Here is a 22,738-nt window from a genome sequence, read left to right as displayed (position 1 = left end):
GATGCTGGAGATCTGAAGTAAAAACAGAAAACTAAAGAAATATACAGCAGATCAGATAGCTTCTGTAGAATAAGAAAGAGTTGACCGTTTGGGTCCTTTTGTCAGAGTTTTTTTGCAGTTCTGTTTGGTTTACTTTGGGAGCTGAAACTCAATACATTTTTCACATAATGCAAGAAATGTTCTAGTTACAATGGAACATTAAATTTGTAGTAGGGACTTAGAAGTTTTCAGAGGTGGAGGTGAGCTCAGATGATGCAAGATACATTTCTTGAGATTTAGAGCCTGCTGACAGATTTTGGTACATTTTAAAGTACATGGCTTATGTACAAGATTTGTTTCAGGAATCCATATACTGTTTATATATAAGGTTGCAACTCTGGCAGTTAATCTGCTCCAAGTTAACCTACATGGCTGAGTCTTAAATTGAACAAAAATATGAGACAATCCTCAATGTCTTTGTCCCTTACAACATGAAGTGTTCACAATATAGTTTCCTCTTAAGTGGACAATTCCTTAGCAATAAGTCAGTTTAACTAACTTGAGAAAGTCAAGTGATCAAGGTGTATCCTGGATCAACTGCAAGCAAGAGAAGATCAAAGGCATATTGCTAAACGTCCCTAAAATTTTCTCAAATTTTATACTGGGACACAGCAGACTTTCTAATAGAACTGAAAATGTTTAAATAGCTTTCAGACTTTTGATTTCTAGATTATGGTATGTCCATTGCAGAAAAGCAAGAAATGTTAGCTGTTTGGAATGGAGTTGATATGGCCTTAATACATCAGGATTAATTGCAGTAGAGCTAAAATGTCCTACAAGAAATTGACCAGATTAGGAGACCAACACAGAGTCGGGTTAAACTTCTGTATTCATCATTTAAAACTCATGTCAGTTGCAAGAAATCTCCAGAATCCATGGACCACTTTGTCAGCAGATGCAGAGAAAAGCACAGCAGGTCAAGCAGCATCCGAGGAGCAGGAAAATCGACTTTTTGGGCAAAGGCCCTTCATCTGATGAAGGAACTGATGAAAGCACCTGCTGTGCTTTTCCAGCACCACTCTGATCTAAACTCTGGTTTCCAGCATCTGCGGTCCTCACTTTTGCCTAGTTGCAGCGAAAAGGGCTATTTATGTGATTTTTCAGATAGGGAGCGAGCAAATGCAGTTACTGAGTTGGTGATTGATCCACCCCCTCATCTGTACTTTCGAAAGCGATATGCTGAACAAACCAATGACTCCTGCTATCAAAGAACTGGGGCAAGTTTCCTATAATGCAGATCATTCTCAGCAGGAGCAGCTACAAAAACATAATCTTGAATTCGAAATCAATGTTAAAGGAAATGCAGACCTCAAAAAAACAGGTGGAGTTGCAGAGCACACCCAATAAGGAACTGCAAATCATGGAGACAGTCTGTTCAGAAATGTCAACAAGGAGGCTCTGCTGGAAGAATGACATAGAGGAAATCAAACACACAGTGATGTTGTAAGTAGAAGAGGTCGATTCTTCCAAGTAAAAGAAGAAAAAATTGAAGATCTTGCCATTGGAATTGGGTAAGAAGGGGAAACTGTACTGGTCCAGCAAAAGACTAGTGCAGACAGTTGCTTGTAGCATGCCTGGAGGAGTCAGCAGAGAAGCACTTTACTAGCACTCAGAGAACAGTATAGGATCAAAGAATTGAAAAGTAAGGGCACGACTGGAACAAGGTGTTCTTGCTGCTGTTTGATTTAAAATCTGAAAACACTGGTCATTTTGAGATCATACAGTTAGTATGTTTGTATGCCCAGCTGGATGAGAAATGATAACCATACAGCGCAGAAACAGACTTTTGGCCCATCATGGAGGAGAAAGTGAGGACTGCAGATGCTCTAGATCAGAACTGAAAATGTGTTGCTGGAAAAGCACAGCAGGTCAGGCAGCATCCAAGGAGCAGGAGAATCGACGTTTCGGCCATGAGCCCTTCCTGAAGAAGGGCTCATGCCCGAAACATCGATTCTCCTGCTCCTTGGATGCTGCCTGACCTGTTGCGCTTTTCCAGCAACACATTTTCAGTTTTGGCCCATCATGTCTATGTCGACCAACAAACACCAAATTACACTAATCCCATTTACCTGGACTTGCTCCATAGCCTACCGTACCCCAGCATTTTAAGTCTTCATCCAGATGCTTCTTAAATGTTGCTAGAATACATGCTTCCATCACCCAGTTGGGCAGTGTGTTCTATAGTTCTGCGCTCCTGTTACTTTATGCCACCTGGTCTTAGACATATCTGCCATTGGGAAAAGATTCTCACAATGTATTCTGTCTATAACTCACAATTTTATCTACCTAAATCAGATTTGCCTTCAGCCTCCTCTGCTCCAAGAGAAATAAAACCCAGTCTATCCACTGACTTCTCATAACTCAATTTTTTTTTAACCCCAGGCAACATCCCAGTGAATCTCTTCTGCAGCCTCTCCAGTGTAATCATGTCCTTCAGATTATGTGCAGTTCTGGTTTCCACAGTGTATTCCATCTGTAGCCTGAGAAATGTTTTGAAGTTGTAACAAGAGTTTGGTGCTCCTATATTTTTATATCCTGACTAATGAAGGTAAGCATCCTGTATGCCACCTTCATCACCCTGTCTGCCTGCTCTGGGATCTTCAGGGATCTATGGATTTGTATGCCAAGTTCCCTTTGTTCTTCAGTACTTCCTAGTGACCTACCATTCATTGTATACGTCCCTCCCTTGTTAGACCTGTCAAAATGTATCACATCATACTGATCTTGATTAAGTTCCATTTGCGATTGCTCTGCCCAATTTACCAGCTGATGGATATCAGACTGTAGTCTGAGACTATCCTCTCTATGAACAATAGCACTAATTTTCATGTCACCTGCATTCACATCTAAGTTGTTAATGTACATAATAAACAGCAAGGGTCCCAGCACTTGGGGTTTTGCCTTGATCCCATCTGCCAAAGATAGTTAATGGCTTCTTTTTGCCCTTCTAATTTCTTAGGTAGTAGTGGCTGTACTGTCAAAGGAACCTTAGTGAGTTGTTGCAGTGGATCTTGTAGATAGTATACACTGCTACTATTGGGGTGGAGGGAGTATCAGTCAAGTGGATTGCTTTGTTCTAGATAACGTTAAGATTCCTAAGTGTTAGAGTTACACTCATCCAGGCAAGTGGACAGCATTCAAGCACACTCCTGACTTGCACCTTGTGGATGGCAGAAAGGCATTGGGGAGGCAGGAGGTGAGTTGCCTGTCACAGAATTTGTAGCCACTGACCTGGTAGCAGTATTTATAAGGATTGTCAGTTCAATTGCTGGTCAATGGTAGCTCCCATGCTCTTGATACTGGGCCATTCAAAGATTCAGCCCAAATCTGGATGTTGTATAGGCCCCACTACACATGAGCATTGATCATCCAAGCATCTGAGGCAGATGACACTGTATATTTGCACAACTACCAACAAACATCCCCACCCTGGACCCCACAATGGAGGAATGGCCATTCTTGAAGCTGCTGAAGTTGGTTGAGCTGAGGACATACCCTGAGGAACTTGGCCTTTGAACGCAGTGGTAGTATCCCTACTTCTTAGCCAGAAGGCTTGAGTTCAGTTCCCACCTGCTGCAGACGTGTCACAACATGTCTGAACAGGTTAATTAGAAAACAGAATTTACGTTGAGGAACTCCGGCAGTGATGCCATGAAAATGAGACCACCAATCCCTAACAGCTGGAACTGTCCTCCCCTGGGCCAGGCATGACTACAACCAGCAGAGGATGTTCTGAGCCCATCTGATGTTGTTACAGGTCTGATCCCAGAATGACATTTGGCCTGATTGGTCATATATTAATTTACTATTAATTTTAATGATGTGGTTTTTTTCACTGAAACGCAAGAACATAATGTTAAAGATTTTGTTTTAACAATAAAACTGAGGTTTACTAAATAAATTAAATAAACAATAGAATAGAATAAACAAAACAGTTTACCTATAATGCAAGTTTGAAGATTTTGAAACATCGGGTAAAGTGCAATTTCATTTACCTCAAAACCACACTGTTATAGTACACACACCCTTCTCTATCATGCCTATAGGACTTAGCTTAACTGTGGATTCAATTCCCACACCAGGGGTTTTGATAACCTCTTCTAGGAGCCTTCATAGAACCGAGTTATAGATTTTCTGAGCTTTAAATAATAGGGAGGTGATGGCCTAGTGCTATTATTGCTGCACTGTAAATCCAGTGACCCAGTTAATGTCCTGTGGACCCGGGTTTGAATCCTGCCATGACAGATGGTAGAATTTAAATTCAATAAAAAATTGGAATTAAGAATCTAATGCTGACCTGGAATCCATTGTTCATTGTCAGAAAAAAAAATCTGGATTCTCTAATACACTTCAGGGGAGAAAAACTGATATCCTTACCTAGTCTAGCCTACAAGTGATTCCAGACCCACAGAATGTGGTTGACTCTTAACTGTACTCTGGACAATTAGGAGTGGGCAATAAATGCTGACCTAGCCAGTGATGCCTTCATCCTGTAAATGAATTTTTAGAAAGTTTCAGGATTTTAATCAAAGGCTTCTGTTCTGGATCTTTTAAAACTGAGGTAACCAATTTCTTATTGGTTCTACACCATCTTCTTCTGTCAGAAGAAGATATACTTGAGACCTCCAGCTTTAGCCAAGGACTTCTACAAAACTGCCAAACTGAAACTAAAAAAATCTTAATTTTTTTTCAAGCAGTAGACGTTTTCCCTTAGCAAAAAAGACACAATTTCCAGAACATTCCACACTGAAAGTTGAATGCACATGTTTATTTTATTCCTTCCCAATTAAAGTTAATTCCTGTTAGCCTCCAAGAATTCTTTCAGACTGTGCTTTTTTTCAAACTATCACAACAGCAACAGGAATATCTACAAATTAATCATTAAACTTCATAGACACAGATCAACATCCACATGCTAGTACCACTTGCTCAAATTTGAATTCTAAAACAAATAGCATTAAAGTATAAGTAGGTCATACACCTTACATCACAAATGTTTCCCCAGTTCCCATTGACTCCTCTGCTCAATGCTACCACATTCAGCCAAATGCCACCTTCATAAGAATGGCAGTCATTCCCACCTCAGCCCTGCAGCCTAGATCTTCTGTCCATGTGTGGACCATGGTCAGGAACTAAGTGGTCTGGACAGAACACAAACTGAGCATCAGTGAGCAGGCCACTCCAGAGTAAGTACCATTTTATATCACTTCCAACATTCTGTTGACGATCAAGAGCCAACTAATCGAGAAGCAATCAGCCAAGTTGAACCAGTCTGGTCCCACATGAACAAGACACCTTTGGTCAAACCCCCCCACATCGCTGGGCAGATGGCAGTACCACAGCTACATTCGAACAGTCCAACCAGGGGTATGGGTAACTCTGGAGCACAAGACCCTAAATCTGTCACTGGAACGTTGTCAAGGCTCACAGACCCAATAGCATCCAGTGCCTCTAATCATCCTCTGATACCATGTGAAGTGAATTGAATTGATTTGAAGACCAGCATCTGTGAAGCTGGGCACTTCCTGAGGAGATCAGATGGATCATTCAGTGTGTAAATGCTTCAGCCTTGAGTTTTGCTCTGATGAGCTGCACTCCTGTTGTTTAAAATGGGAATATTTATGGAGCATTTTCTAACAGTTAGAGGTGTTTAATTGTCCATGAGCATGACTTAAATAAAAAAAAAAGAAAATTTCTGGAGGAATTCATCAGGTAGTAGCAACAACGGAGAGAATAACAGATGCCAGTTCTCAGAAACTTGATTTAATTCATGCAACATCAAGGAAGAGCCTTGATGCAATACTGCACATTGCAAAAATTATGGCTCCTAGCAACAGCACTCAAGAATTTATGCTCCAGAACCTGCAACGAGCTTGCCACATTCCCACTCAGGCTGCCCCAGCACAGCCACATTACCACCATTCACCTGATGAGGTGTACCACGCACACAAAACAAAACAGATTCAGCCTGGCCAATTACCTCCCCATTAGTTCATCAGTAAAGTCATGGAACGTGTCATCAATAGTGCTATCCAGCAGCACGTGCCCAGCAAAAACCTGGTCACCGACACCCAGTCTGAGCTCTGCTGACATTACGGCTTTGTTTCAAATATGTTCAATAGAGCTGAAACTTAGAGAGGGGTGACTGACTGACTGCCCCCAACATCAAGACATTCAACGAAACTAGAGTCAATGGGAATCGAAGAAAGTTATCCTCTAGTGGAATCACATCTGGCACAAAGGAAGACTGTAGCTGCCAGATGTCCACAATCGCAGCTCCAGGACATCTCTGCAGGAGGTCATCAGGATGGTGCCCTAGGCCCAACCATGTTCAGCTGCCTCAATAAAGACCCTCTCTCCATCATACAATCAGAATTGGGGACATTTGCTGACAAACACAATACCCAGCACCCATCTGTGATTCGTCAGACATTGAAGCAGCCTACAGCCAAATGCAGCAAGGTGTGCGCAATAATAAGACATGGGTCTACAAGTGGCAAGTAAAATTACTGCCACACAAGTCTTATGTCCCAGAGGTGTAGCACACTGGAAATCAAACCCTGCAGTTTCCTGAGTTGTCTCAAAGGTTAAAGATTTTTAAAAAATACACTCAATGCCCCAGTTTACCAGTCTACTCTGGTCAAAGAAGAAATTATCAAACGTTCAAGAATAGTAATCAAAAGAAGTGGTTATGTCAACCTGTAGATCTGATAGAAAAGTGTATTCTCTCTGGTCTTTTAGCATTGTAAAGGGATGATGTTGGGATAGATGGTCTTTTGTATTTTACTATATGTTTCAAAATCTTCTCAATTATGTGATAACTTAGTTTATTCATTTTATCTTGGGTTAGCTCTGTATTTAAACTGCTGTTTTTATGCTTAGTATCTATATTGGTAGCTTCACCAGATTTGTTTCTCATTTTAACTGATACATAACACTGCTCCTGTTCTCCCATCTTTATTCTCTCATGAGCTAGCTTTGAGCTCCTGACTTGATGATGCTGATGAAAGAGAGATGCTCAGCAGTCAGATTACAATTTGTGATGATACACAGTTTTTATTGCTCCTTACAAATGCCTGTCATTTTGGATTGTAAATCTCTTCTTGGTCTCCCCCTAATTACTATAGAATCTTCCAGCTCAACAGACCATTCAGTCTCCTCTGCCTGTGTTGGGCTGATCTGATTGTAACCTCCATATTCACATTGCTGACAATATTTCACCACCTTGCTTAACAAGAATCTATTCACCTCTGCCTTAAAAATATTCAATGACTATTTCCATAAGCTTTTTTGGAGGAGAGTTTCAAAGAGTCTGGACCCTTTGAGAAGAAAAATTGCTTCATTTCTTAAATCGACAACTGTCTTTGTTTTTTAAAACAGTGACCTCCAGTACTTGATTCTCCAGTTTAACAAATAAATATCCCCTCCTCATCTAACCTGTCAAGGATCTTATGTTTCAAGCATACAATTTATTCTTCTAATAAGAATAATTCAATCTTTCCTCACAGATTTTAGTCTGGTAAGCCTTCTCTGAATCATCTCCAATACATTTACATCCTCTCTTAAATTTGACAACCAGTACTGTACACTACTCAAGATATGGTCGCATTGTAAAACTGAAACATAAACTCACTACTTTTGTAATCAATTCCTCTTGCAATAAAATTATTACATTTCATTAGCTTTCCTAGGTCGTATCCATTTGCACCCTTTGTGTGATTCATGCACCAGATCTCTCGGCATCTGAGCTCTGCAATCTCTCACCATTTAGATTATACGCTGCTGCTTCATTCTTTCTGGCAAAAAGGGTCCTTTTCACTTTTTCACATATTACGTGCCATCTGCCAAATTTCACTAATTTAACCAATATTTGCCTTTTGTAGCCTCCCTGTATTTTGGCAGCTTTGTTTCCTACTAATCTTTGTGTCATCAGCAAATCTGGCAACCATACCTTCTATCACTTCATTCAAGTCAATTATATAAGCCAATGATGCACTAACCCCTGTAGTGCATCACTTGTTATATTTTGGCAATTTGAACAAATCCCATTCATGTCTACTTGCTGCTTCTGTGGAGTTTTCTCCCCTTATTGTCTTTACCTACTCCTCAAAGTTACTACTGAATGAGATTCCAGTGCTCTTTCAGGCAGCCCATTCCAGATCATAACTTGTTGCGTTAAAATACAACTTCTCTAGTCCTTTTGCCAATTGACCTAAATCTAGGTCCTCTGGTTATCTAATTTCTGACTTCTGAAACAGTTTCTCCTTATTTACTTAGAGAGCACTTCAACAATTTTGCATACCTTGTGAAATTGCCTTTTACCTTTTCTACTTGAAAAAGAGTCAGCTTCAGCTTCTCCAGTCTCTCCATGTAACCAGCATTCCAGTATGTCTCCTCTGCACCCTTTCCAGAACTTTAGCCTTCCTATCGTGTAGTGCCCATGCTGGCACACACTATTCCAGCTGAAACTGACAAATGATTTAACAATGGGTTTAGGATGGCTTCTTTGTGCTTAGTGCCTTTATTTATGAAACTAAGGATTTTATGTTGTACTTATTAAGAATAATGCCGGTCAGAGTTGGACTGAGTGATCAATAAGTACCTTTTGATGTACATTTTGTGATCGTTTGAAATTTGACATTCTTCCATTTGTTCAGATGAGAGCAAGATAAAATGTTTCAGCAACTTGTTTATTTTAACAGTCATATTCAAGTTTTGTAACATCCTATCAATCCGTTCTGCAACATTTGAAAATTTCTTTGCGATAATATTCAAGTCTTCATATTCCACTTCACATTCCAAAACATTTTTATCATACAGATATAATGGAGAGTGTCTTCATGATGAAAATGAGCTGTTGTTTCCGTAAGGATTACAAAGGCAGAATTGGTAACAACAGGGTTAAGCAGGTATTGCTATCATGTTGGTTTCTTCACTAGCTAATGAAGACAAAGTCTGCAGCCACATTCTTTCCAACTGAATCAGTGTGGGGCTGGTTTCTCAATTTGAATATAATTTCCTGATGAAGGTTTGAAGGTCTTTGCAAGGTTATCAGGGCTGGGATTGCTTGAGTCTTGTCTTGATTCAATGTCTGTGTTATTGCTTGTAATAAGTCACCAAGGAAAATCTCTGCACTGAGAATGTTCATAGATAACTTAGAACTCTAGGCTATGTGTTGTCAGTATTTGGTAATATTATCAGTTATTATAGTTTCACTATCTCTGTTAATTATTATATTTCTCAAAAATTGAAAGCTTTTATTTGAACTTAGAGAATATTCACTAATATAATTCCCATACATGCAATCACTTCAAGATTAAAAAGACTGTACACAGTTAAAGAGAAGACACATGTTTAAATATTATTTGTTTGGGATTGCAGTATCAGTCGAGCAGCAAATGAAGCTTTTGGCCTTGTCCAGTCATCCTGTCTTTCTTATTTGAAGGCTGCATTGTTCCTTAGTTATAACTTTAAAATTCTACTTAATCATTATTTAAATATGTATAGAAATACAGATTACTGGATACAGTAAACTTTTATTTGAATAACTCAAGTTTGGACAAAATCTTTCTTGTATTCCATCGGTGCTGTGTGAGTGCTTAAATTATTGTTTAAATGCTTTCACAATGCTTGTTTGCATTTCTATTTCCCTCCCTCATTTCCATATTTATACAAATGATTCAAAATGGGCAATTTGGAATGCAATTATAGGGGAAGAAATGTATTGCAGAACTCCATGTGGAATCAGTAAAAATATGTTGATGTTTTGTCAATATTTGGAATGCTGATGAATATGAGCTTGAAAGTGAAATTAACTCTGCAAAAAGTTAAATTTATTACAAACCGATCCATACCAATCATAATTTGTAACTTTAATTCTACTAGTTGTTTTCAAAGTGACATCCAAAATCCTCAAGGGAGAAACTACTTAAAGATTTGAAGAAATCATCATAGGTTAGATTCTTTTTATTTGTAGATTAGATTCCCCACAGTGTGGAAACAGGCCCTTCGGCCCAACAAGTCCACACTGACCCACCCAGACCCATTCCCCCACACCTACCCCTTCACCTAACACCACGGGCAATTTAGCATGGCCAATTCACCTGACCTGCACATTTTTGGATTGTGGGAGGAAACCGGAGCACCCGGAGGAAACCCATGCAGGCACGGGGAGAATGTGCAAACTCCACATAGAGGCGGGAATTGAACCCGGGTCTCTGGTGCTGCTTGGCAGCAGTGCTAACCACTGTGCCACCGTGCCGCCCATACTTTCTATGCTTAATAGAGATTAAGATCTAATAAAATTAGGCAATAAATGCATTTGTACATATGTATCAGAGGGGTTCTGTATCTGCAAGGTATATGAGTGATCCCTATCCTTTGAATCATTAAGATTGTACATGGAGTAGAGGGAACTCAGGGACTCTGAGTGATCCAGCTGATCTTTTCTCTATTATTTCATTGATAATGCAATTTATGATTTTAAGTATAAATCTACATAGGTTATGCAGCAATGCAGCATGTTTTCAAAACTAAACAAAGCTTTCTGAGTAGAGATTGGATGTGGATAATTCCCATTATTTTCAAGGTTCTGTGTTACTACACTCAGCAGTGACTTTCTGCTCTAGTGATTCCACTCAATACGTTTATCTCTAACTTTTTTTTGTTCTCTCTTTCCCAATCCCCTGTCTTTGAACATCTGAGTAACATACCTGAAGCTGCTTTTGCCAGACATTAAAGATCCTTCCATTTGAGAAATGGGAGGTATAACTTAACTTGAACTCATGCGATGAATGTAACGTACTATCTGCTGTACTGCAAGGATTAGGTTAACTTGGCATCCCTCAACATTAAAAGAATTTAGTCTGAACATAAAAGAACAGATGAGAGAGGGCATGGAAGGAGCTGGAGGTGTGAGTCCAGATTCCAAATCTGGCCATCTTGGTTAGAGTGAACTGAGCTGAATATTCAGAAGCTAAATGGAAGATTTTAAAATAAAGACAAGATTGAGAGAGAAGAAGGAAGAAAATTGTGATGGAACTGGGGGGAGAAAAGTAGAGTTAAATGAGTTTGTGTAATCTATTGATAGTCAGGTTTCTCAAGTCAGTCTCCAATCCATGAGAATGATTTATAATTCTGTGAGGAGGACTTCCCTGCACTATGTGACTTCACTAAAGCTGTTTGTTGCTATGATTATTTTGTGGCTTTACTGGATCATTCAAAGGTACATTCAAAGAAAATCAATCCATATTGGCTTATTGATTGTGATTGCAACTTGTATGGTGGTTCAAAAATGTTTCACACAGGCAAGAGTTTAAATGGCATACACAATGAATTATGTCTGGTCTGCATATTAGATGTTTTCAGTAGTACCTTGTTAGAACAAAGAAAATTGCAGACTCTGGAAATCTGAAATAAAAACAGAGGATGCTGGAAATATTGAACAGCATCTATGCAGAGTAACCGACTCAAATGTCTTAGGTCAATAACCAGCTCTGATAAAAGGAAGCAAAAATAAATAAAAGGAAATGAAAAGGAGAATTAAAAAAAAAACAGCTTTGATGAAAGGCATTAACCCGAACTGCAGCATTAATTTTCTTTCCAGAAGGCCTGACTACTGAGTGCTTTCAACATTTTCGGATTTGATTGTATTACTGGTGGTCAGAGTATTGTTGCTTATTCAAAATTGCTAAGGTGAATGATAAATATTTTCTACTGTTTGTAATTCCATTACAATTCCCTACTGTCCTCGTATTTTCCCCATTTCTTTAACTTTATTTAACACTTTCAATTTCAGTCCTGAATATTTAGTTCAGTTGTCTGAGTGCTAGAAAGTATAATTTGTATGGTAACTGCTTTTATCATTATAGCATAGTACCTAATTGAACAGGTTATCATTTGCAACAAAAACCATTAACAAATCTAAAGTGCAGGATAATTATTTGAAACCAAACATGATAATTAATGATTAAATTCAGAAGGGCAGTAGGTGTTTTGCAGTGATCTCTAAAACAATTTAATCTTGAAAATCTAACTTTGAAGAACTAATAATAGCAATACCCCAGCTACAAATTATGTAATGTTGGAAATACCTAACATACAAGTCATACAGGGAATTTATCAGAAAGGCCATTTAGTTATCTTTCAAATCCTGCCCACTGAAAGTTTAAATAAAAAGATATTCAAGATTTTCTTCTCCTTTTCCCCTGCCCATTTTCTTCCCCCACACATCCTGCTTTTGAACATCTGCATCAAATATTGATGTAAAATTTCCCCAATTTATTTTGGAGATGGAGATGCTAATTAATCCTTATAAGTGATGTGCATAAATGTAGCATATTGACTGGAGGTTGGGTAGACTGTTGAAGATCTGTTTCTCACTGAGCATTGAGTTTCAGGAAGTGCCTGCTGTACTTCCTAGCAGTTTTTGGAAGTCAAACAGGATTTGTATTTGCTTAAATTGGCTTAGGAGTATTTTTCTGTTTTCAAAATTGTTTTTTCATGCACTATAAGATACCCAGCTTAAGCAATAATTCAGAAAATGTCCTCATTTTGGTTACTGATCTCAATGTATGGCGTGCATGACCTTGGAAAACCTCATCAGTGTTTAAGTCTTCAGTCTGTATATATAAATGCCCTTGAGAGAGTTCATTTATTATCGCTATTCTTTGTGAAGAAATTTTTGTTTTTGATCCTAATTTAGGAGAAAATAACACCATATCCAAATTTATGCTGGCATGTGTTTCATCTGTGATGATGTTATGGCTTTAAGAGGTATATTTTGTCTTTTTTTTATGGAGAAAAGTTGAGACAGAGGTAAGGAGTGGTCTGTTCCCAGTCAATAAAGTCAACAGCTTGTGAGCCCTTGGGATTTTCTTTTTAAAGTTGGAACAATAGAAGCAGCATGAAAAGGTGGGGTCACACTTCCACAGAACCAAGGTTTTAGTTGAACTTTCTTTAGATGCTGGGTTCTTAAAAATGGATGTGGAACTGGTATTCCTATCTCTGTTACAGCAAAAAGCTTGAGTTATCTTCCTGCTGCTAGAATTACATGCGAGACAATCCATTTCACTGAATTTACCTTTGCCAAGGGTGTGTTTATGTGATGTTACTATATTGGAACACTTGCTGTTTAGAAGTTATATAATCTGTTATTCTGTTAAGTTTTCCAATAGAGTTAAGTTATTCCAATTCTTTGTTCTCTTGTTTGTATTTTACCTGCAAAGTAAGAATAAAGTGTGTTTTGCTTCAAACCTGGTAATTTGTTCAATTTAATTCGTTGTTTCTTTTTTCTTTGAATTGAATCTATAATACAATGCCTTAAAATTGCCTTTTAAAAATAAGAAAAAGTTCGGGCCTAAGCTATTTTCTTAATATATTTTGAGGGGACTTAGTGTGATCCATAACAAATGGTATTCATGAAATCTGTATTTTTTTTAAAACAGCACTGGTTAGACTGCACAAAACCTATCAAGAAACAAGTGAAAAGTAAGTATACATGATTGACTTACAGTTTGATTTGTTTTGATCTTGATGCTTATGTAATTATTCTGTAGTGTCTTCACACAATCAGTCATTTTGCAATACTGTTAGGTTAAAAAAAGTGAATAATTAATTTGTTAATTGTTTTCTTTCCTCAGTTGGACCTTACAGTTTCTACTTCAGAATAAAATTCTATTCCTCTGAACCAAACAATCTTCGAGAAGAGTTTACACGGTAGGAATATATCATGTAGGATGTTAATTATAGCAAGTGCTTTCAAATTTTTGTTATTAATGAAGATTATTTTCGTTCTGAGGATTCGAATAATAGTTACAAGGCTGCATTTCATGACTGTCCATTATGATTGTGCAGGCATGAATAGCCAACTGTGAAATTGGAGTCATAGGAGGTCAGTCTGGCAGGTTTCTTTTCTTGAACATGATTTGAGAGTCTTGGGTTTTTGACCACATTCCAGCAGATTTCACTTTTTCTGGGGACAGATCACCAATCACTCAATTTGATAAATTTGATTAACCAATTTACCATGGTGGGATTTGAGTTGACTGCTTCCCAATTGCTAGTTTGGTACCATAACCACTTGGCAACCATACCAATATGATGTCTGAAATAGATGGAAATTTAAATTTTTGGATGTGAATGGATCCTTGAGCATGATAAAGGGCTTTTGCCCAAAAAGTCGATTCTCCTGCTTCTCAGATACTGCTTGACCTGCTGTGCTTTTCAAGCACCATTCTCTTGACAATATTTTTCATTTATTTCGTTTGTCTTTTAATACTAAAATGAAATGCGTTTATGTATCTACACAATATTCCTGTCTTCCAGTTGCACTTCTACTCTTTCCTGTGTCTTTTCTGCTCTTTCCCTAGTTCTTGCCAACATTTAATTCCCTTTTTCTTACACTCTTCTCTTTGTTCACCACGTGCACAAGCTTTCTCCATTTGTCCTTCTGCATCCTTGAACTGATCAATAAAAGCCAAGCTGTCTAGTTTGAAATTTAATAAAGTTTGGACTGTTACCTGTCAGTCATCAGTAATTTGTGCATTCTTCATAGCAACGTTTGTGCCAATCAGCACTGTCCTCCCATACGATATCAAATTTCTTTTTCCTTTACTTTGGTAGTCCTTGCAAATGTGTAGATCGAAAGGGAATCAAAGGGTATGGTGTGAAATTAGGGACAGGATTTTGAGTTGGATGGCCAGCTGTGATCACATTGAAGGCTAATCAAATTCAAAGAGGTGAATGGGTGTCTTCTGGTCCTATTTTCTATCTTCTTAACCTGACTGCAAAATGAAAATGTCTTTTTATTCCAACAGTACCTCAGTTAATTGCCTCAGGAATTTAAAACAAAAACTAATCACCTGAGGTGTAACCAGAGATCAGTTAGAAACTGATTGCTGTTATGAGGGAATTTTACAAATTGACAGGTATTTGGAAATTCACACAGCTGAAAAAAACAGTCCAGCATGGAATGGCTGTCAAAAAATTTTTAAAAAAACAAAATTACAACTGTATTGTGAAAGATATAAAGCTTTCTCTAGATATTGATATAGACAGTTGATTTCAATAAACAGACAAAATTTGATATGTGGATTAATGTATTGCAAATTGGCTTAAAATAAAGAGTTCCCAAATAGCTTCTGACATGAATGGCAAACTCACCTCTACTGTGCACTTCTTTGAATCAGCTATGAATATAGCAATTCATTTGGCTTCTGATCTCATTACAATATTGGCCCAAATAAATTGAGTTGAGATGTGCATGACATAAAGGCAGCATTTGAATAGTTATGGCATCAGGTTTCTTTACTGAACAAGAATCACAAATAAATACAAACAAATAAATTTATTACAAATAATAGATTTTGGCTACACTTACATAATGGACCTTTGACATATAACTTTACTAGTTAAAACTCTAGCCCCTGCTGTGTCAAACTTCCCTTGACACACAGAGAGAGACCAAAAGTATGGTTATTTTGGGCAGACGGAGAGAGAGACTGGGCAGTTCAATTGCCCTTCTCACAGTCCTCATTGAGATGATCCTTATGGCTTGGTGGGACTTGATATTCCTCAATCTTCCTACTCCAAGTACTTTCAATTGCCAACATGAGGCCTAGTGCATTTGGATCACACTGACAAAGTCTCTGTGGCTTACTGGTTAAAAGCCACTGCTGACACCAACTGATGACATGAAATAAACTAACTTATTTCAGGCATAAGGTGTGTGCCATGTAAAAGATGCACTGCAGTAACTGAATAAGGCCCTTCATCAATACCTCCCAAATCTGCAATATGTATCAAACCAGAAGCACAAGGTCAACAGATGTATGAGAACACCTGCATGTTCCTCTCCAAGCTGCACATCATCTAGGAACTATATCGTGATTCTTTTACTGTTGCTGAGTCACAATCTAGGAACCATCACCTTAACGGAATTGAGGATGTTCTTATACCCTAAGAATTGCAGCACTTAAAGCGGCTCACCATCACCTTCTCCAGTACAGTTAAGGTAGGGAATAAATGCTGGCCTAGCCAGCAATGCCCACAGCCCATGAACGAATAGAAATAAAAATTGTCCTTGTGCATTCCTGCAGTTGTAAATGGACTCATTTGATTGACCACTGAGCATCGTGATAGGTCTCTGGAGTCACAGAGAAATACTGAAGCTTAAATCGTGTTACAAAATTTCTGCAGAATGTTTGGGAATCGGCTGCAATTATGAGGGATAATTGAAGCAGACAGAAAGGATTGAATCAAATGCTAAGTCTACCTGCATAAGTTATTTTCTGCAGCCTGAGAGGCATAATATGACAATCAGGAATTATTTTCTCCTGCTAAAAATAAATTAATTTTTCTTTATAAAATCACATTGTGTAAAACAGCAAATTGATTTGAAAAAGATCAAACTGAATAAATAATTTGGTGTGTGTTTCCTGTCCAAGATTTGAGTTCCATCACTTGAAAATTCTTACAGCTGATCTCATGATAGAGACTACTGAATAAAAAGTTTGAACCTAGGAGAATATCTTACATTTCTTTTTTGTTTGATTATAGCACTCTGTGCATGAGTACTATTGTTGATCCCAGCTGTAGTTACCTTCTTTCAAAAGAACACACGCACACAGCTTCTAAATCTAGGGAGAAATATATAATACATCTATGCAGTGTTATCTGAAAAGCTATTTGGCCAAACAACAATTAAATTCAGGAAAAAGAAATAATGCACAAAATGTCATAATTTAGCATCCGAAGCTAAAGGCGCTTTTTACACAAGCTGGAGGCATTGAGTTGTTTTCCTGGATTGATATGACTAGCTGAAGTCACTTTTTCTGGGCAAAGTCAGATATCACATGACACCAGGTTATAATACAACCGATTTATTTGAAATCACAAATTTTTGGAGCACTGCTCAATTCATCAGGTCCTACCTAGTCCAACACCAGCATTTCCACGGCATGGCTACTTGTCCTGGAGACAGTATGGTAAATTCCAGTTTCTCCTTGTGGAACCCTGCACCTGTGGTGATCAGATCTTCCAATGTGTTTTAAAATCAGATTACATTTAGGGAAAAGGGAAAGAGCAAAGGCTGATGCTAATGTGGCAGGATTTCTCAGACTCTGAACAAATACAATGTGCTGTTTTTCATTTAAAACTGAATCATGTGCTCTCTCTCTCTGAAATTGTTGCAGACTTGGATTCTCAATACATGAATCCTGTATATTGAAAATGCAATGTTAATATAGTAACTAGTGTCTTTTGGAAGTGTTTTTTCCCAAAAAGTTCAAAATGCATATGCAAATATCCAGTCAACGGTTTTCAAAATTAATATTTTAGATAATACTACTTCATAACTGAGAAACAAAAACTGCAACCAAACTTCTGCTTTCTGTAATAGTCATCAAGTGATTTTGATATCCAATTATAACACAGCTTCCAAATCCTTGGCCTCCAACATGTATTATATCAAGCTTCCGTTTTGAATTTTCTGTTTTGGCGATCACAAATGATGGATTATTTGTTGGGAAATAAAGTGCTCTCAAGTTTAGCAGATACATTTGGCTCAGCTACAACACTGGCAAGATGCACAATAGGCCCCTGTCCCTTTGCAGCCACCACAAACTAAGAACACGTACCTATGCATTTGTATAATTTGTATTTTCTTTACCATCTGTCTGTGACTTGTGAATTACCCTGGCAATGGATAATGACTGATATTTTGGATATTATATTTAACTGTGCTATACCCTACATTGGGATGAGGTCAGAAGTGGCTGGAGTGGACTAGGAAAGGACTTTGGCAAAAAATGTCAAGCGAAGAAAATGGCGGATTAGATTAGATTGGATTAGATTCCCTACAGTGTGGAAACAGGCCCTTTGGCCCAACAAATCCACACGAACCATCCAAAGAGTAACCTACCCTATGTTTAAGAAAATACTTCAAGTCTCATACCTAAGATACATCCCAGCGAGGAAAAAGGATTCTAGAAAGGAGATGAACTGATCATCATTATCCAGACAAGTTAACAATTGTATATTTCCTCCCTAAATTTTAAATAATGTGGCAAAGATTAATGGTAAACCAGAAAATTGGGCAACTTCTAAAAGCTGACAAAAGAGGGACCAAGAAAATAATAGAGAGAAAAAATAAACTGAGTGCAGACTACATAAAAATGATTAGTAAGAGCTTCTTTTAACAAAGAAAAAAGGAACAGAGACCAAAATGAACATCGGCCCCTGAGAGAATGAAGCTGGGGAAATAATAATGGGGAACTAGGAAATGGCAGAGAAGCTGAATAAATACTATGCCATACTCTACATGGTAAAGGGCATTAATAGCATTCTAAAACATTTCCAAAAGGTGTTTGATCAAATATTACTTAATAAGATGAGGTATAGTAGTCACCCTACTGATTCTTCTGTATGGCTCCGAAACTTGGGCGATATATATACACCACCTCAAAGCCCTTGAGTACCATTAGTACTGTTTGAGACAGATATCACCTCGGAGGACAGGTGTGCTAACATCAATATCCTAGAAGGAGCCAATAGCACCAGCATCTAGGCTGTGATCATCTGAAACCAACTCCATTGGGCAAGCTATGTGCTTATGTTGCTCATGTTCAAACTGCCAAAGCAGATCCTCTTCACCCAGTTCGACGAAGATGCTTGACAAAGGAAGAGTTTCAAAAACTCGCTGAAGACTTCCCTTAAGGAATGCAGTATAAATGTGAATGCATGGTGTTATGACACAGAGGTGAAGCCTTCTGTTAATAGAACATAGAACAGTACAGCACAGAACAGGCCCTTCAGCCCACGATGTTGTGCTGACAATTGATCCTCATGTAAGGTAAACCTAATGTACAAACCCTCAAATTTCTGTAACCTAATGCATGTCCAGCAGTCTCTTAAATATCCCCAGTGACCTCGCTTCCACAACTGCTGCTGGCAACATATTCCATGCTCTCACAACTCTCTACGTAAAGAACCCGCCTCTGACATCCCCTCTATACTTTCTGCCAAACAGCTTAAAACTATGACCCCTCGTGTTAACAATTTCTGCCCTGGGAAAAGGTCTCTGGCTATCAACTCTACCTATGCCTCTCATTATCTTGTACACCTCAATTAGGTCCCCTCTCTTCCTTTTTTCCAATGAAAATTGTCTGAGCTCAGTCAACCTCTCTTCGTAAGATAAGCCCTCCATTCCAGGCAGCATCCTGATAAACCTCCTCTGAACCCTCTCCAAAGCATCCACATCTTTCCTATAATAGGGCGACTAGAACTGGACACAGTATTCCAAGTGCGGTCTAACCAAAGTTTTATAGAGCTGCAACAAATTCTCACTGCTCTTAAACTCAATCCCCCTATTAATGAAAGCCAAAACACTATATGCTTTCTTAACAAACCTGTCTACTTTGATGGCAATTTTAAGGGATCTATGTACCTGTACACCAAGATCCCACTGTTCCTCCACACTGCCAAACCAAACACCCAGAAAAGCTTACCTCGTCTTGTAGTCTGTTAAAATGAGTGACAGAGAACTCCCAGATTCCACAATTTAAAGAAAATAGCACTCTAGAAGTGAACATTAAACAACTATTCACAATTCTAAGCTCCCCCTTTCTCTTAACTACTTATTATCTGCCTCTACTCTATAACAATATGCTGTTCCAATAAGACACTTATTAAAATTACATCAACTTAATTTCAAAACCACACAACCACTGTCATCATTTGTGTCTTTTATCTTCAGCTGAAGATCTCCCTGAATCATCGTCTGTCTTTACTGTGAATATGTTTCATATGAAAAGGTACCTTTGATAGTGCTTCCTAATTTCTTGAAGAGCAAGATGTTAGTTCTCCATGCATTTGACTTGACAGCAGTTGCTCTCTGACCAATTTTCAAAATGTCATCATTCTTATATCTCCCCCCCCCCCCCCCCCCCCAAACATCGGATTGTTTCATTGGTTCAATGTTGGCAAAACAATAAATTTAAACTCGACTTGGGTTTTAGTATCCGGGGCGTAATTTAAACTGGTTAAAATAGAATTGTTGTCAAAACAGCAACCAAAACTCGGGTATCCGTTTCACAGCCAAATGTTACCTATTTTCAATCTCCCAGTACTTTCTGGGACTGCCATCTAGTCATGTACACAAGTGCTTGTAATCTCTCAGTTCAGAACAGCATTCACTCTCTTAAAAGTACAGTACACTCCTTTAACTTCATAATAATGGGATACACACATTCAGAAGAAACCAACTTGCAGGTTAATCCTGTATGAAAGGGCACAACTCTTCAAGTATACCCATCAGGCAAAGAGAATATGGGGATGGGATCTGCGAAAGGAATGCGAGAAATGTCAAGGCCAAGGACTAATTCCACTTCTTGGAAACCTCGACCAAATATGTGATCAGAGGTGGAGCTCTAAGATCAGGATGATTAGATTACTCACAGTGTGGAAACAGGCCCTTCGGCCCAACAAGTACACACTGACCCGCCAAAGCGCAACCCACCCAGACCCAGTCCCCTATATTTACCCCTTCACCTAACACTACAGGCAATTTAGCATGGCCAGTTCACCTGACCTGCACAGGTGATTGTGGGAGGAAACCGGAGCACCCAGAGGAAATCCACGCAGACACGGGGAGAATCTGCTAACTCCACACAGACAGTCACCCGAGGCTGGAATCGGTCACCTGGGACCCTGTTGCTGTGAGGCTGCAGTGCTAACCACTGAGCCATTGTGCCGTCCTTATGCAAGGACCAGCCAGAATTCATGACCAGTCACACAAATGTCCTAGGCTGAAGTGAGTACTGCACATGCTGGAGATTAGAGTCAAGATTAGAGTGGTGCTGGAAAAGCACAGCAGGTCAGCCAGCCTCCGAGGAGCAGGAAAATCGATGTTCTGGGCAAAAGCCCTTCACCAGCAATGAGTTAGGACACAAATGTCTTAGGTGGGCAATGATACCTTTTAGTGAGTGATTACAGATGATGACTTTGTCAATTTCCTTTAGCATCTTATATGCCTCACTTAAATCTGCCCTCATTTTTCTACGCTCACATTCATAAAGGCCTAAACTGCTCAATCTTTCCTCGTCAGACAAACCTTTCCCCTCTGGAATTAATCTAATGAATGTCCTCTGAACTGCCACTAATGAAATTATATCCACCCTTAAAGGACCAAAACTGTGTATGCAGTACTCCAGATATGATCTCACCAATGCCTTGTACACTTGCAACAATACTTTCCTCCATTCTTTTAGCAATAAATGCCAACATTTCCACTTCCCCTCCCCTGCATTCTAGCTTTCTGTGATTCATGCATGAGGACTCCCAGTTCCTTCTGTACTGAAGCATTTTGAAGTTTCTTTCCGTTTAGATAATTTGCCTTTTTATTCTACTTGCCAAAATGGATAAACTCTCACTTAACGACACTAAACTTCATCTGCCAAAGTTTGGTCCATTTACCTAACTGTCCATATACCTTTATAAATGTTTTATTTCTTCATTGCAACTTACTTTTCCAAGTATTTTAGTGACATCTCCAAATTTGTGTATAGTACATTTCTACCCCTGTGTCCACGGTGTTAATGCAGATTCTACAGCTGAGGAACAAACCCTGTGGGAATCCACTAGTTACAGCTTGCCAACCGGAAAATGAACTATTTTTCCCGACTCTGTGGCTAACCAACAGAAAGCAATCTTCTATCCAAGCTTATGCATTACCGCTAACCCCATGTGAACTTACCTGTGTATTAACCTTTTATGCAACGCATTAATAAATACCTTCTGGACGTCCTGATATACTACATCTGCCCCCATTATCCATTTGTTACATCTTTGAAGAACTCTAGCAGATTAGTCCATGATTTAGCCTTCGTAAAACCACTCTGACTCTTATGGAATGCATTTTGACTTCCCAAATTCCCTGTTAGTACTTCATTAATAATGAATTCCAACAATTTTCTAATGACAACCATTAAACTAACTAGCTTAATAAAAGCAGGAATTGTGGATACTGGAGACCAGAAAGAAAAGTGAAGTGCTGGAGAAACTCAGCAGGTCTGTTAGCATGGGTGAAGAGATGAAAAATTAATGTTTCAATTCCAATGAACCTTCATCAGAATTGAAAGCAGCTGGGAATGGTGGTATTTATATAGTTTCCTACTTTCTGCCTCTTTTTTTGAATAAGGGCATTACATTAGCATTTTACCAATTTGCTTGAGTCTTTCCAGAATCCATGGACTTTAGGAATATTATGACCAATGCATCCAATATCTCTGCTGCAACTTGCTTTAAGACCCTGGGATGTAGGCCATCAGATCCTGGGATTTACATGCCTTCAGTTCCAATAATTTGCTCAGTACTTCTCTAATGATGGCAATTGTTTTAAGTTCATCCTTTTCTATGACCCTTGTGTTTCCTGAAAAATCTCTACATCCTCCTCACAGTTCACCCTCCCATCCAGCTTTGTGTCAGCTGCAATTGGAGATATTAACTGAATCAACTATTTCTCAACTAAATCATTAATGTACGGGAATATTGATATGGTGAATAGCTGGGGTCAAAGTACTGATCCCTGCAGTACCCCACTAGTCTCTGGCTGCCACTCGGAGAAAGACCTTGTTTATTCCTAACTTTTGCTTCCTGTCTACGAACGATTCATTTATCCATGTCTGTACACTACTTCAGTCCC

General features: G+C 38.7%; 1 protein-coding gene across 4 annotated transcripts in view; it reads left to right on the top strand.

The window, feature by feature from the left end:
• The window catches only part of epb41l4b (erythrocyte membrane protein band 4.1 like 4B), a 399,237-nt gene that overhangs the window by 162,920 nt on the left and 213,579 nt on the right, over positions 1–22,738 (top strand). For all 4 annotated transcript variants that reach the window (XM_087987177.1, XM_087987176.1, XM_043690060.2 and 1 more), the window contains exons 3-4: positions 13,485–13,527; positions 13,680–13,755. In XM_087987177.1, coding sequence (XP_087843303.1) covers positions 13,485–13,527; positions 13,680–13,755 — 119 coding nt within the window. The remainder of the gene's footprint in view (positions 1–13,484; positions 13,528–13,679; positions 13,756–22,738) is intronic.

The sequence above is a fragment of the Chiloscyllium plagiosum genome, unplaced genomic scaffold (genome assembly GCF_037043375.1).
Source record: "Chiloscyllium plagiosum isolate Xiang-an unplaced genomic scaffold, Cpla_swu_hap1 HiC_scaffold_5, whole genome shotgun sequence".
NCBI classification, from domain to species: domain Eukaryota; kingdom Metazoa; phylum Chordata; class Chondrichthyes; order Orectolobiformes; family Hemiscylliidae; genus Chiloscyllium; species Chiloscyllium plagiosum.
The sequence above is the reverse complement of the archived record's forward strand: the minus strand, read 5'-3'. Positions and strand labels throughout refer to the sequence as shown.